The sequence below is a fragment of the Myotis nattereri genome, assembly GCF_964212035.1.
Source record: "Myotis nattereri genome assembly, chromosome: 18".
NCBI classification, from domain to species: Eukaryota; Metazoa; Chordata; class Mammalia; order Chiroptera; family Vespertilionidae; genus Myotis; species Myotis nattereri.
In genome coordinates this window covers 23,747,589-23,764,045 of record NC_138093.1, presented here as the reverse complement: position 1 = coordinate 23,764,045, position 16,457 = coordinate 23,747,589, and the positions used below count along the sequence as shown (strand labels likewise).

Here is a 16,457-nt window from a genome sequence, read left to right as displayed (position 1 = left end):
GTCCTAAGAATGTCTTCCATAGGGACGGGAAGTGATTTCTAGGCTCAGGGAACGGAGTCAGCTCTGAGAAGGGGCTCCATTCCCTGTCAAGGTTGCTCTGTATTTCCGCGTGTCCTGTGAACATTGCCAAAGCTCAGACGGAAAGACAGTGAGGCGGAGATTTTGCTTTGCTTATCTGACCTGAAGAGACATCCTGATGCCCCCTTTTTGAGTCTTTAAGAGATGGAATTTGCCAGCACATGACTGAACATGCAGAAGTCCAGCTTATCCAATGGATGAGGTGGAGCAGGATGGGAAAGGGCAGAGACAAACACGGTCAGGTGAGAGGGGTGGGGCGCAGCGGAGAGAGCATGAGAGGAGAGTGAATGAGGCAGGAGCAGAGTGGGCAGGCCGTGTTCCCCTCGCCCAAAAGAAGGGATCACACTGAAATGGCCAAATCCACTTTCCAGAGAGTATCTTGCTTTAGGAATTCTTTCAATGTTTCCTCCAATCCCAACACGCCTTCTCTTACCAAGCTTCATCCCCAAACTTCGAAGAAGTCAGGGCCACATTCTGCCATCCGGCATTTTGGAATGTGGCCATCATGAGCTGGAAGGATGCCAGCCCCTCAGCTGTGCACGAGGAGCCATGTGCTGGGGTGGATGAGGGTCCCTAAGGGCTCCGTTCCAATGAGATCCTCTCTGGGCCGCTACCACTTGGAGAAGCAGGAGAAGGTCCACCAGCCTAGCAGGGAGGGATGTGTCTCTTCCCAAGGCGGGGCCTCTAAGACTCCATGGGGACATTTCATGTAATGTGATTCCACAGACACGGTGTCTCAGAGGCTCAGGCCAGTTTCTTGTTTGAATCTGAGTTTCATCTCTCTCCACTTCCTTAAGCATCTAGAAAAGTGGCAGCATCGCTGTGGAGCCCCAGGCGCATGAAAGGGCTCAGTGTTCTGGGTCAGTCTCAACACCGAAGGGGAATTAGTAGTAACTATTCCTAATTGTGGAGGAAAAAAACTCAGGCCTCAAAGCTATGAGTTCCAGAAGGGCAGGTGATTCCCAATGGACAATGCTGCTCTATGCAAACCAGGGGGGATCCCCCCACAACTGCAGGGCCGGGCCCCCAAACTCAGTCATGCCCAGAAGGGAAATCTAATCCTGAAGGCAACTCGGCCCTTGGTCCCCCATCCCATTGTGTCGCCCAGAGAAGTGGGCGGTGGGGTGGGGGGGCTGGTGGGCAAAGGGAGCGGCATCCCGTGTCGGGGGTCCCGGGGTAGTCAGGTGCCTCCTTCATGTGACCTAGAAGGAACCAGGCCGCAGCCCCTTTCCACGTCAGGGAGGAAGAACTTGGTTAAAAGTTTTCCTCTCTCCTGCAACATTTCTCTTTGAACCATGTTGAGAGCCATTGCTGCACTATTTCCTTAGCTTCTCTGATGGAAGGTACTCCTTTTCTATCTGCTAGGACAGCTGTGTGGGTAGGTGTCCTGTGGGCCACCACTCTGCCTCCTCTTAAAAGCAAACACACCACTCAACGCTCCCCTCGTAGGAAGCCACTCACAGGAAGCCACGCACTTGTCGTCAAACACAGATGACACGGAACAAAGCCCACGGTGGACAGCACTGCAGACCACCCGCTGTGTCATTTCGGGACGGCATCCTTCCGGGGACCTTCCTGACCCTTCCATCTCATCACCTTTTTCCCTCCCCCGCCTCCCGAGCCCCACTGCCTCCCCACGGCCTGGCCTCCCCACAGCTGGACCCCATGGTCTGTTGGTCGCTAGCCCAGAACAAAGGAAGGGGTGGTCTACCTTATAGGCCACTTTGGAGGGACATCTCTTGCCGAGGCCTAGCGGTGGTGACATGAGAGTCAGCATTTCATACATCTCAGTGTAATGGATGCGGCCACTGCTCAGGGAGGGGCGGCAGGTGGCAGGGAAAGGAAGTGGGGGAAGGATGCAGACGGGGTTGGGGGGGGGGAGAGGAGAACAGGCATTCCCAGAAGAGCCAACACAGACAGACAGACCATACGGAACACGAGAGGAAAACAAAACGGAACGGACAAACAGGAAAAGAATAGGAAACCTGTTAATCAAGGCAAATCGTACAGGTGACTCCATCCTGGTGCGGGTTTATATCAGCCCCACACAGACCCGGGAACGCTAGTGGCACCGCCACGGGACTCGCCTGTCCGCTCCTCCTGGCCTAGCATCACCCTACTCGCCTGGCCACGCCTTCGTCCCGTACAACACAAGCCTGTCTCCATTCCCAGGGCTGTGTGCGCGTTATAAACCGGATAGACGGCGCTCCGGCCGTGGGTCAGAGTTGCCCGGCCTTCGCTCCTGCTCCGAACCCACGGGCGGGGCGCCGTGTATCCCTCTGTGCCGGGTGTGCAGCGGAGGCGGCGCCGTGGCAGTGGTGGCTGTGGCAGTGGTGGCTGTGGCTGCTGCCGGGGTCGCCGTTGCTTCCACCTGGCCCTGTGGGGGGAGTGCCCTTGTCTCGCCAGCATGTCCAGGGCGATGGCACGCTGGAGGCAGAAGGACAAAGCCAGGTGGAGGAAGAGCACCTGCATGCCATGCTGCCCTCCCACTCTCCCGTCATGCGGCAGCAGGTGGCACCAGGGTCAAGTTTAAAGAGTCTCAGCAGAGGCAGCTGTTGGGCCTCCCGAGTACGGGAATCACTGCGTCACCATCCCCAGCCAGCTCCTGCCCGTCGCCTGGGGCCTCACCTTCCTGGGCCTCACCTTCCTGGGCCTACGTCCTCTTCCAGCCTCCCCTCTGGGCTGTGCTGTGCCCCAGGGAGCCCCGCTCCCCTCTGCACCCAGCGAGGCTTCCTTACCTAGCGGGCTAGGCCTTGGATGCAGCTGGGCAGAGCCACTGGGATGTGAGCTCCCAGGGTCTTGCAGAGGGAGGTCCTGGATGCCCCTGAACATGTATGTCCTTGGCTTCACAAACAATAGACCCCCCAACCCCCGCCCCTTGACAGTATATGGCAGGACATGTGCTCAGGGGCCCACTGTCCTCTACTGTGACCTTCCTGGCCCCTCTGAGCTACTGAATTCTTCCATACGCCCCCAAAGCGATCCCTGTTGACCTCCTCTCACCTCTTGCCCTAATTCTTCATTGTTTCTCACCTCCTCTCCTCCCTACAGCTTTTATAACTGTCCAGGCGCCAGAGGGCCGGCAGAGGTAGAGTGACTGGAATCACACCTGGGGACATTATATATGGGACCATGATGCTACTTTGCTCAAAGGAGGCGTGTCTGTCTCCAATGAGGGGAGACCAGAACTCTGCTTTTTAAAAAAGGCTTCTGCATTCTCTGGTTAAATGTGCAGATTACAGGGGAGCGGGAAGAGTGTGTGTGTCCACCCACCAATGAGTGCATGGAGGTGAAGAAGAAAGTGAGAGGTCAAAATGGCCTTCGTTATTAAGCCCTCAGCTCTTCCTTTTCCTGCGTCCCCTCCCCTCCCACCGTGCCCTTTTCCCCAATGTGACAGCTGCTGGTTCTGGGAGGGCTGGACCTCTTTAAACTCAAAGGAAAGCAACATGAAGGTTCCCTGAGGTGGCGCGGTGGTGGGTGGGGGTGGAGCGGAACAGAGAGGGGGGTCCAGGTGGCACCCCATCGTCAGGCGTGGCTGGGGACTGGGAGGCAAACCTTGCAAGCCACCCTGTAGGGGCAGTTCTCTCCCAGGCCCAGAGGCGGCGAGATGACCCGCACTAATTTGTACATATCCTTATACGGGATCCTGCCACTGAAAAGGAAGCAGAAGTGGGTTAATAGGGCACTCAGAGAAGGTGGCAAAGAAACGACAGCTTAGCCATGGAGGGCGTGGCCGGAAGAGGAAGAGCAGCTCTCCTTTCTGGGGCCGGGCACAGCCGGGCCAGGAGACGGATGCACCAGAGAGGCACCGCCTTGCAACCTGCACTGCCCCCAATTTCCCAGGGCAATCGAGCCCGACCAGTGCCCAATGGGACTGCCTCCTGGCCAAGGGCACCCCGGGATACCTAGCCACGCGGCCCACACCTGGCCAGATGCAGGAAATGGGCCCTGGCTCGAGCAAGGCCTGGAGGAGCACAGCCTGCCGCTTCACCACTGCTCTGACTGCTGTCAAGCGCGGCTGCCGTGAAGTGGACGGCAGAACTGTTTGTTTTTCACAGACACGGCCAACAGCCAGCTCCTCAGGCCCACGTGTCGGCGGCGAGGAAGTCCACGTCTTTCTGCAGACTGCGAGACACACATTGCCCATTAGCTAATTAGCGAGGAGCACAGTTGGCACGAGGGACGCTGCAAAGGGCTGTGCTGCTCTCTCTGGCAGATTTGTCTTGAGCTGGGCAAGCTCCTTCCCCTCCCCCCGCCCCTCGGGGAGCCTGCCCAGAGCGGTGCTCAGACAACAGCCCTGTCCCCTGCTCCACGCCACTGCCCAGCTCACAGGCAGCTCGGTCTGATCCCGTCAGAATTCCAGGAACTATGAGACCTGTCTTACCAGCCCCCGTCCCCACGAGCCTGCTGCAGAGTTATGCTTCCTGTAAAAAGCTCAGAATCAACAGTTGATTCGTTTTCAGTGGCTAAAACATCTGGTCCGTAGGCCAGGACAAGAAAGCAACAGCCAGGGGTCTGGACACATCCTGGTGTGATCAGCGGCTCCGCCTCCGAGTGCCAGGCCTTCCAGCAGCCGTGTGGAGACCTGGCCTTCGCCCCAGCTCTGCTCTTTCTGCCGGGTCTTGATTTTGGTGTTGATTCATCCTCCTCTTCCAAAGAGCAGCTTGTCAGTCCTTGAGAGGAAGTTAATCTGTCCATCTGTTTTTCTTACTGTGGATGGTTGGTTCTGCTATCTAGAGGCTGATGGTCTCTGGAAACCGTAGCAGCCTTCTCTTTGAAGATACTGACTCACTATCTTTGTCAGTCCCTCCACCCTCACCTCATAGACAAGGCCAATGAAACTCTAACCAGAACACATCAACGCCATGAATCTCAAAGCAGACAGAAGAGGTTTGCTTTTTCCTGTTTGCTCTCTCACAGCTCATGCATCTACGTCTCAGGAGTAGTCCTCATGGCAGTGTTTCTTCCCAGCAGCTGGAATGAGTCAGGAGGGACAGGTTTATGGCATCTGGGTCGCGAGATCACGTGAATCCACAGGGAGCTGGGGTTTCTGAGAGCCAGGCCAGCTGAGGGAGGCCAGGTGGGCAGTGACTGCCTTTGCTAATGGCTCAGGCTCCCAATCCGATGGCCATCCATGCTTTACAGATCGATAGTCCACACTTTCCAGTCACTTTCCTACATGGTTATTGCCAATGATAGTAACAGTTATGCACAACCAGCCTTCGAGGTTGGTATCGTTATCACCATTTTACAGGTGAGGACGCTCAGAGTGGGTAAGGGCCTTGTCCAAGGCCACGGAGCTGACAGATGCAGGCCTGGCTGCATTCCCCTCCAACACCCCGCCCTGGGCTTTCTAATCAGCCGACTACTAGAAAGTAAGCCCAGAAGGTAAAAGCCACTGCTCAGCGATTGGAACAGGAATGGACTTAGAGAACGCTGTGCCCGAAGTCACTACTAATTGCTGAGGGGAAGAGGACTTCTGAGTCACAGTTCTAACCTGTAACACAGTGGCCCAAGTTCAACAGCCTCAGGGAAGGACAGATCTGGGGAAGAGTCTCAGATGGGGAAGGGGTTCCAGGTGGAAGCGACATGGCCCGTTCCTGCGAAGGATGGCATTCCTTGTGGTATTTTCAGAGGGGGGCCCAGAAAGGATAGACTGGTGAGATTAAGTCCCCAAAGCGAAGATGACATGGGAAAGGAAAGAGCCTGGGGAGTGAGCACTCACAGGGCTCTCACCTGTCTTTAGCCACGAGGGCCCAAAGGTTGCCCATGAACTCTAAAGCAGGGATGGGTAAACCTTTTCTGTAAAGGCTCACAGAGGAAATAGTATTGAATTTGAGGGCTATATCGTCTCTGTCACAACCACTCAAGCCTGCCTTGTAGTGCGACAGCAGCCTCAGGCAACCCACAAACAAGTGAGCATGGCTGTGCTCCAGTACCACATTGTGAAACCGGCATTGGGCCCCATCTAGACCCTGGGCGGGCATCGTCAACCCTGCTCTAAAGCCAGAGGGCATGACATCGCCGAAGAACTACTGGACAGTGAAAGAGAATTGGTAGGTATCCCCACAAACTCCCAACATTTAACTCAGTTTCATGCAATAGAATCCACAAGGGATCAGTCGGAAGGGCAACCTGCTTGCTTTTGTGTATACCTTCCGTTTTCTCACACTGGACCTCTTGAGAGGGATGAGATGCATGAATCACTCCTGTCACTGACTGTGGTGGCCAGACGTCCGATTGGCCCAGAAAACCCTGGTCAACCCCGGTGATGACTCAACCATTAGGCAGGAAAAGAAGCTCCTCTGGGGATTGAACCCAAACACTCTGAGGAACAGACAGCGTGATGAGATTGGCAAAGAAAGGGACAGCCTGTCGCCGAAGGAAAGAGAGGGAAAGGGACAGAGAAAAGCTATGTCTGATACCAGAGCCACGCTGAGGACCCGGCCTCTCCAACGGGCCACAGCCAAGAGGAGTGCCCTCTCCTCCTGTAACAGGCAAGCATTGGGTGGCTCTAATGCCAACCTCTTCTTTGAGAACTTGGCAGCCCCTCATACAGGCCCCAGTGGGATGGCCGAGCGGCCTACTCACCATGCAGCTCTGTCGTATTCTGCCCAGACGCGGACAAACTCATCCAAGTGGTGAGGCCCCAGGATGGACGAGTCCCGAGTCAGGTACTCGAAGTTGTCCATGATGACGGCCACGAACAGGTTGAGCATCTGGAGGGCACAAGGGGAGGGAAGAAAAGTTAGGGGAACCCCAAAGCAGAAAAACAGGCTTCAAGGCCAATCGACAATTCCAAAGTTTGTAAGGCTGAAGGCCCCGGCCAAAGCCTGTTGATCTTGCTAAATGCTTTGCATTTGTGTTATCTGTGCCACACATTTCATTGTGCGAACAGCATTATTTCAGTTTTCTATTTGCAAAGCATTGTTATCTGTTCCATTTGTTTAACTGTTATTGTAGCGCGAGGGAGCAGCAGCGACAACATGCTCCAAGGCTGGAGAAAGCCAAGGCCTGACGCCCACTCTCCCTTCTAGCCCCTCCCCCACCCTTGCTCCACCAAAGAAGTCAACAGTACTGGTGAGACCTCTCAGAGCCCACACCATGGCTTACTGCGTGCTGACTTGAAGCTATTCTTGGCTCTTGAGTGGCTTCCAAGACCCTGTTCTCCTATTTGCTTGCTCAACAATTTTAATTGTCCACCCCCTGTATTCCAAACAGACACCTAGGTGCAGGGGGTGGGGGTAAGGAAGTTCCGATTTTACCCCGGGGATCTAGTCCCATGCCTAACACACTGCTTAAAGCACGCGGACACTCACTAAAGGTTGTCACTTGAGTATTCTTAAAGACTTAGTATTTAGTCAAGACTGCGACATATTGCAAATATACAAACGTTACAGATTTTTCCCAAGAGTTAGGAAAGCAGCATCTGCAGGTGACAGTGGTAACAGAATTTGAATTTCATAAAATTTTCATGCTATGAAATATTATTCATCTTTGATTTTCTCTACCATTTAAGAATGAAAAAGCTATTGTGTTTTACAAATGCAGGTGGTAAACCGGGTTTGGCCCATGGGCTGCAGTATGCCTACCCCTGGTCTAGATTAGGCAGCTGGCAACAGGAATTACTGAAGGGGGGCAAACGAGGAGAGAGACCAGGGGACAGCTGTGTGCAGAGAGGACCCTCAGGAGCAGTGTTGAGGAGTAGCCATCCCTGAACCAAGCCAGTGGCAGGATAGCAGCCTAAACTGGACAGTTCAAGGAAGGGGAAGGGACAGGACTATATGGCCACAGTGAACAGCACTTGTTTTGTTGATTCCTGGCTGCCTAGCACCCGCTGACTGTACGTCTGCTCTTTTGGGGACCCACCCCTTGCCTATTCCTAGTTCATCTGGTTCAGTGGGGCACTCCCCTTGGGACCCAGCCTTAGGCAGTCATTGGATCCCATTCCTCTGGGCCATGGTGACTGGTGGTCCAATCAAGGCCAGTGAAAGGGTACTGAACCTTCAGGGAAAACACTTGTGCTTCCCTGTTGGTCTTGAACATGCAGGGACTGCTGCTGTGGTCTCGGAGCCTCAGGCTGGGCTGTTTGAGGAAAGAACTCCCATGGAAGAGCCCGGAGCAAGTGAGCTACGCTACACATACAGTGGAATACTGCTCAGCCGTAGATAGGAAGAACATTTACCCTTGGCGACAGCATGGGTCGACCTGAACAGCATTGCGCTAAGTGAAATAGGCCAGTCAGAGAAAGACAAATACTTATGATTTCACTCATATGTACAACTTAATGAACAAACTGAACTACCAAGCAAAAGATAGACTCAGAGAGAGCAGGATGACAGCTCTGGTGGGGAAGGGGCTGTTGGGTGATGGTGAAGGGATTGAACAAAAAAGAATAAACTCATGGACATGGACAACAGAGTGGTGATTGCAGGGGTGGGTGGGTGGTGAGGCTGGGAGAGGGCAGAGAGGGGATAAATTGTGATGAAAAAATAAAATAGAAAAAAAGAGAAAGCTCTATAAATAGAAAAAGAAACTGACTCTGGTGATGCCTTCGGAGCCCCAGATCAAGCTGGCCCAAGCCCCCTGCCCCAGGACTCCTCATTGCCACGTGCCTATAAAATTCCTTTCTGCTTCTGCCCATGTAGCCAGGCTCAGAGTCACTTGCAAGAGAAAGAGTCCTGCCTGAGACCAGTGGGCTGTGGGGGTGAGGGAACATGAGTCTCTGTTGCTGATTCCCAGGTTAAGTGGCTGGGTGGGTGCATGGAGGAGCAGTTATGCAGGTGGGGGTAACAGGATAAGGAAGTAGTCTACAGGAGGGACCTGTTAGAGTCTTCTCTGCAGCACACAGAGAGACTGCTTGCGCATCCTACTACCCAGCCTTCCTCCCTCCTTCCTCCCCACCCTCCCTCCCTCCCTCCCTCCACATAGAATGTACTAGTAAGTGGACGACTGAAGGTTTAGCCTCAAGAGGATGAGGGACAGCCCTGGAGGTAAAGGAGCAGAAAGTCTGGAGTGCTAACCACTGTGGAGCCACCATCATGAGCCTGCACTGCCTCCCTCCAGATCTGCTGGTGCTCGAGGGAAAGAAACATCCCTCTGGATTAAGCCACTGTTACTCAGTTGGCTCATGCAGTTGTGTCTGATCCTAGCAAGGCCTCTGTCTGCCTCTGAGACTGGAGCCACAGTGAACATATATGCAATGGCTGCGTGGGTTACAGAGGGTTTTCCACGTATCCACACATCTTTTACACTCCTTTCTTGGTACCCATTATTCATGGTAACAAACACTCTTAGGTATTTATTATTGCTTTACGTTTGCCTATAGTCTTGTATAATGGTGTGCACATTCACACCTATTCTTTGTTTTAATGCTTGCCCTATGTTTCCATGTGGCAGCTTTCATCGTATCAGCCCTTCCAGGACCCAGCGCTTCCCACACACACTGGCATCCTTGGCTCTAAGCGCACGGCCTGGCACATCCCGCCCACCCGTACATCCCTCCGGGTGGCTGCGTGGGGCTGAGAAGCTGCGCGACTCGCCCAAGGTCACAAAGTCACTCTCCTGCGGGGCTGAGATTTGAAAGCGGATCCTCTCAGACTGAACACAGCATGAATTTAAAAATAACAGTAGCGTGAATTATGCAGCACCCTCCATCTCAAAATTCTACCAGTACCTTTATAGTCGCTAATGAATTTTCCAGTTATATCTCTGGTTTCTTTTAAATATTTATTATTAAACATTTACACCATGTAGGATAAAACTGTGATGTCTACATGTCCTTCTACAGGCCCCATTTCACCCCATCTAAGCGCTGAGACCCCTGTATGCCTTTCAGCCTTCGACGGCAGGGGATGGAGGGACAGCTTTACCCCAGTGCCTAACCTTTTAATAACACTCAGTACAAACGTGCTGACCATGTGAATGAATCAACTTAGAAAACACTGGAGGCACAGAGAGAAAGGATTTACTGGGGGTTACAACAGATTCAACCTGAAGCTCACTGCTCTATTCACCGAGCTCTACTCCACCCAGGAAACCGCCCACCTTTCCAGGGCATTGCTTTAGTTTTAGGTTCTGGTACAGCCAGGGCCTCACCTTTTAATGACCACTCAGTACAAATATTCTGAATATGTGAATGAATCAACTTTAAAACTCCAATATCATTCAAAATTGCTTTTCAGTTATTTTCATTAGACGTTCCACTTCCATATTCCTAAATGGGATACTGTTTTGTTTTTCTTTTTAAAATCTCCCGCAGGGAGTTTACTGAAACACATGCATCTGCTCACTAAATAACACTCTTATCAAGTCCTTTTCCCTCCCGTCCCACAGAAGCTACAGTAGCAGCAAAGCCCAGAACTCAATGTGGGCTACTAACACGGCAGTTAGTTCACTCTCTGTCCATCCCCTCCCAGTCCCCCTCGGTCTAGCTGCAAGCCACTTCCCCACACACGAGAGATGGACAGGTGGCAAGTCCCCCGAGGATCATGTTAGAGGCAGAAATGGCTGGATGAGAGACAATTCATTCACTTTGGGATGTCCGGCCATGAAACTGCCCACTTGCCCAGGGAACTGCTTGAGCTTTTGATTCTTGTACAGTCAGTGGCATTAGCACCGAAGCTGGGCTAAGGGATGTCAGGGTGGCCACAAACACAGGACTGGCCGTCACTGATTTAGCAGAGGCACCTCAGTCATCATCCTGTTTATCCCCACTGGTCAGATTATGTAGCACAGAGATTTCTGGATGCAAGAATGAAGGGGCACTTGGGCCCCTCACTATTTTGTAAGCAGATGTGCTCCACAGATATCACTCAATATTCACTAATACCTGAAGCGATTAGATCCTCTCATGTCAGGCTGGCCACTGTCACTAAACATCCATCTATCTATCTATCTATCTATCTATCTATCTAAAAGTCAAGCAACCAGAACAACTGTAATGACCAGAATGACCGGTCGCTATGACACACACTGCGGTGGCCAACTGGCTGGATCGGGGCCCCGATGGCCCCCCAAATCTCCTGAGGCCCCTCCCCCCAGCCAGCCCCCCCCCGATCGCCCCCCCCTAATCAGGGGTGGGGCCAGCAGGCCAACCTCCTGCGGCACACCCCTCCCCAGATGGCCCAGCCTCGATCGGCCCCCATTGGGGCAAGCCAGCCGAACTCTACCTGTGCACGAATTCGTGCACTGGGCCTCTAGTCATGACGTAAGAGAATTGCATCCATTATACTGTAGATTGTCACCACTCTACTCTTATTAATGCTATCACCTTATATTTTCAAGGTACCTTTTCTCACACAGTTCAAAGGTCTCCAGAGAGAGAGAGAAGATGTTCTTGGCCTCATTTATAAAACATCCGAGGTACAAAAGAGAAAGGATTTACTGTGGGTTACAACAGATTCGACATGAAGTTTACTGTTCAATTCACTGACCTCTATCCCACCCTCCAACCCTTCCCGTAGCCATCCTTCCTGGGGAAGCAGCAAACATCTTTTCAACCATGGATAGCCCCCGACCCGGGAGTCCGATACGCACCGTGGCCTCCAAGAGTTCTCTTGAGAAAACCCTGGCTCTCAGCATGGGCTGGAGTGTGTGTGACCATCCACCGAAGGAAACATCTCCTGACTGTTTATCAGGGTGGGAAGGGCTGGGCCACATTTCGGGCTAAGGGCACGAGGCTACTCACCAAGAAGGAGCAGAAGAAGATGAAGGAGACAAAGTAAACGTAGGCCAGATCGGTGCCGCAGCGTTCGTTCTCGTTCTGCCCGGAGGGCGCCGTGGTGTCGGGCTCACAGCCTTTCTCCCCGAGGCACGACAGCATTATCTCCTGCCAGGCCTCGCCTGTGGCACTCCTGAGTCCAGAAGACATTTTGGTGATTAGTTGCAGGTCTGCATGTCCTGTCCTCTCCTTGGCCTTCCCTCCCAATTCACCCACCCCTTCCTCTTGCCGTAGGCCCAACAGCTTTGCCTAGTAACCGTGGCTCTCATGCTTTCCATGCAGAGATGGAGAGCGCCAATGAGTCTCTCTCGGGTTCTGCCACCTCACCCGCTGCTTCCCTGTTTTTGGAAGGATCTCTGCTGATCGTGATGGGACCTTCTGGGACCCCACACACCCGGCCATCCAAGGTTTCAGGCCTTAACTGGAATTTGACCTGCAAGAAACTGTCCTCGCCTTCCCCCTCTCCGAGTCCCAAAGGACAAGCTGAAGCTGCAATTTGCAAATTCACTACTGAGTTAGAGGTGACCCCCTGCTGCCCCCACGCCACTGCCATCCCGCTAGGGGCGGAGCAAGGGCAGTGAAGAGGCACAGGCAGTGGGAGGGAAGACCAGCTCTGTCCCCTCGGTGGAGGGCTAGGCTACAATAGTTCCGCGTCCAGGCACCTGAAGAGCAGCATGAGGGACCCAAAGAAACTCCGGAAGTTGTTGTGCCGGTTGATGTGACTCTCCTCATCCAACTTTATGTTTCCAAATACCTGGAGAGAAAACAACAGAAGGCAATGAGCACGGCGGAGCTGTGAGAGGCACCCAGCGCATGGACATGACATGCAGGGCTGGCACGTCCACACGTGTGGCTCTTCCTGATGGCCTCGCCCTGAAGCACACAACTCACACCCAGACAGGCTGGTGGGCCCCATGCCCAAACCCGATAAGCAGGAGGGAAAAGAAGACCGTAGAAGGCAAGATCTGGGAAGTCTTCCACCTGTCTGTCGTTCCTCCCACACCTAATTTGGTCTTTTTATTTCCATGGCACCTGTCACCATGGCACTCACCGTGTGCCTGCCACAGACATCACCCCATCACGGAGTCTCTGCCTGTCCGGGTAGTGCTGATGGGGGCATCCGGATCTGCAGGTGTGACTATGGCTTGGGAAGATGCTGCCCTCAAGCGCACAAGCAGTTTAGGTCAGAGAGGGGCATCGCTGTCTTCCTTGGCTGTGTTCCTACCCAGAGAGTCCATCTGTCTGTAAACTACTGTCCCCGAGGATGGGCTCACACAAAGCAAGTCCAGGCCAGAGGGATGAAGAAAGTCAGGACAATGGGTGCTCGGAAGAGGAAGACGGCAACAGGTTTGGGCAGATCTGGCTACCGAGTGAGTTTACTAATCTGCTCTTGGTCGCTGGGCTTGGTCACTAGGCAAATTCACATGAGAAAAGAGGGGAGGGAAAATCCAGAGCGCGTCATCTGCAGACACCAAATAAGGATGAGCTTTCCATCACACCGTGCCCAAGGTCTCTTCAGAGGAGAAGGTGCCCTTCCATAGGCACTTTCCTCCCCAGCTGCGCTTCCGACATCAGAGTCTGGTCTCGCAAATCACCGTTTGCACAACTGAAGGCTCACGGGTCGCTTTCCCAGCCATTTGAGACAAATTTCAGCGTGTATCTAACATCTTTCCATTTATCTAATAGCTGCTGAATGCAACATATTCCCCCCATAACAGCTTTCAGAATGTGCAATTGAGGAACAAGCTCTCCCCCCAGCTATTTTGCTCGGATAACTCCCACTGACACCTGCTTTGGGAATGTGTTCTCAATGTTGCTTCTCAAAACCCAAATACTACTTGTCTCTCGGGGAGAATGGAGGGGGCAGGCCAGGCAGGACTGGGGAAGTGGGAAGGAGGAAGATGAGATGGTAGAGAACCCCCAAACAGACAAATAGCAGCCCTGAAAAAATCCCGAATAATCCAATCTAATTCTGGATGCCCCAGGAGGAAGCTGTCAGGCCCAGGCCCCCTCGCCTGTGTTCGCATTTCCTCCTCTCTCTCTCTCTCTCTCTCTCTCTCTCTCTCTCTCTCTCTCTCTCTCTCTCTCTCTCTCTCGTCCTCCTGGCTCAGAATCCATGGTTTATCCCTGATTCATCACATACACCGACCTTGTGTACTTTCTCCCTTCTCCAATCATGACCTGGTTAGAGGGCAGGCCAAGAATTTGCATGAGGTATGTGTATAAACTTATACCGAATGTTCTCCAAGAAAATTTTCAAGCCAAATCGTGTATTTATCGTGAAAGTGGCCTTTCAAATTGTTTCCAGTTTATTTTTTTTGCTTTTCACTCAGTCCTTGTCACTAACCCAAATCTCGTATATCAAATGGGTACAGAGCAGAAAGAAGGTATGCTGAGACCATCAGAAACTGACTGAATGTATAGGCTTATGTCCTTTCACTTGGACTCACAGAACTGTAGAACCAGGCAGGACCTTCGAAGCTGTGTATCCAACTCCTCTACGGGACTGCTGAGGGTGTTAAGCCCAGAGAGGTTTGGTCACTTCACCAAGTTTGCACAGCTGGCCAGCGGTGGAGCTGAGGCTGAAAGCCTCGCCTCTAAGGACCTGCAGCCCAGAGCGCTTTTCCATACCCAGCAAGTTACTCCTTTCTTCCACGTTCAGATTCCTCTGCAAACTCTCTTCTCCCAAGATGACTTTGAAAGTTCAGAGTAACAGTCCTTCCCATAGAGACATCTTGTTGCGTTTACCTCTCTAATGCTCTGTCTACTGTCCTTCTGCCTTTGTTTGTAAGGATCCCTTTGCTTTGTTATGACAATATGAGATGCAATCTTTCTAGTTAAGAGCTTTGCATCTCTCTCGTGTGTGTATGTACATACGTGTGCACACACGCGCACACACACACACGAAGAGAGCGGGTAAGGACATACATTTAGCACAGTGCCTGCCACACTCAGGAAGTTGAATAATGGTAAACAGCATTATCACCATTTTCAGTAGTATTAATAACCAGTTAGTATGGGAGATGGTGTAATTCTAGTTTATTTTGTTTGAAAATGAAAAAGGCGGTAAGAACTATTTTTCAGCATAAGCCAAAAAGAAGGTAATTTTATCAAGTTCCATTTGGCTGTTCAAGATTTTAATTCGAGATCCAAATATTCGGAAGTTCCAAGGGACTTAATAGAAGTCGTCAAGGCAATCTTCAAGGTCGCTGGGAGTTAGCTTCTACCACGCCCCGGACTTCACCGTTAAACCCCTGCTGACGTGTCCTCCGTGAAGAAGATCTCATTACTTCTCAGCGAAGTCTCACACTTTCTGACACTTGGCTTCTATCATATAAACTCTCCAGTAATGGGATTAGAAGATGAATGAAATCCAGAAGCGCAGGCGCGAGAGAGGAGTAAAACGGGAGAGCCTTTCAGAGGGGCTCCTGAGGGGGCTGCTGACTGGCAGGCCTGGGAGACGTGGCCAGCGGCTCCAGATGGCAGGTGCTGTGGAGAGGACAGCTGGCACCGTCCAAAGGGGGCCAGCCTGCCTGACTGCAGGGGGCTGCCGCTCGGCTGAAGTTCTGTGCTGGGGCTTAGTCTCCCCGCCTCCAAGTCAGAGAGTTGGCCTCCCTGAGACAAGCAGAGAGCCTGTGTCCCCAGCCGGGTAGGTCCATGGGCTGCTGTTGTGTGTTTTCGGCAGGAGCCCACACACCCTAAATGACAGTTGCCTGTGAGAGACCTTTGGGCCTCTTCCGCTCGACGGGCCTTTGGCAACTGTAGGGACATCCAGGGTGGGAACCTGAGCTCCACTTCCCAATTCTCAAACCGGGAAGGATGTGTAACCAGCCAGCTGCACGGCCCTTTGAGAAGAGTGGTTCTCAACCTTCTGGCTCTTTAAATACAGTTCCTCATGTGACCCAACCATAAAATTATTTTCGTTGCTACTTCCTAACTGTAATGTTGCTACTGCTCTGAATCATAATATAAATATCTGATATGCAGGATGGTCTTAGGCGACCCCTGTGAAACGGTCATTCGACCGCCAGAGGGGTCGCGACCCACAGGTTGAGAACGCTGGTCTAGGGTTTGGCATGCTGCCAAGAACCTGGCAAACTGTTCCCCGGAGTGAGTTTCAGGTTGTAAATCTCAGTCATTCAGGATTTTACTCAGCCATATTCTGTCACTGTATACAGGACATCAGCCATTAACCTTTAAGGCCTGGCTCCAACACCTGAGACCCTGAGCAGTGGATCACCATGAGCCCTGCCCCCTCCTTCGTCTCCTGGGCACCCTCTGGCCAAGAACACAGGTGCCACCTTTGCTGTGGTTTTGTTGTTGGAAGTCCAGCTGCTGTAAGTCATCCCTATGGTCTCACAACCTCAGATGAAGCCCCTGTAACAGACCACCCTGCCTACCTGGGCAACCTGAGTGGGGAAGCCGGCACCTGGGAAATTCCCAAGGTCACATGGCAACAAGACCTTGGGAGCGTGCCCCTTTAACGCAGCCCCAGTCCTGAGTGCTCAGTGACCCAGAGACAGTCTGGGCACCACCTCCCTGACTAGGCCCCGTGCGCGCCCCCACTCACCTGCATCCCAATGATGGCATAGATGAAGAACAGCATGGCAATCAAAAGGCAGACGTAGGGCAGGGCCTGGAAGGAAAGCAGAGATAT

The 16,457-nt window shown here is 52.7% G+C and overlaps 1 protein-coding gene across 1 annotated transcript in view; it reads right to left on the bottom strand.

The window, feature by feature from the left end:
• Nucleotides 1–16,457, bottom strand: part of CACNA1E (calcium voltage-gated channel subunit alpha1 E) — a 420,129-nt gene that overhangs the window by 15,042 nt on the left and 388,630 nt on the right. Inside the window, exons 37-41 of the mRNA XM_081111805.1 lie at nt 16,371–16,436; nt 12,463–12,554; nt 11,768–11,933; nt 6,670–6,797; nt 1,790–1,886 (exon numbers count right to left, since the gene is read on the bottom strand). Coding sequence (XP_080967931.1) covers nt 1,790–1,886; nt 6,670–6,797; nt 11,768–11,933; nt 12,463–12,554; nt 16,371–16,436 — 549 coding nt within the window. The remainder of the gene's footprint in view (nt 1–1,789; nt 1,887–6,669; nt 6,798–11,767; nt 11,934–12,462; nt 12,555–16,370; nt 16,437–16,457) is intronic.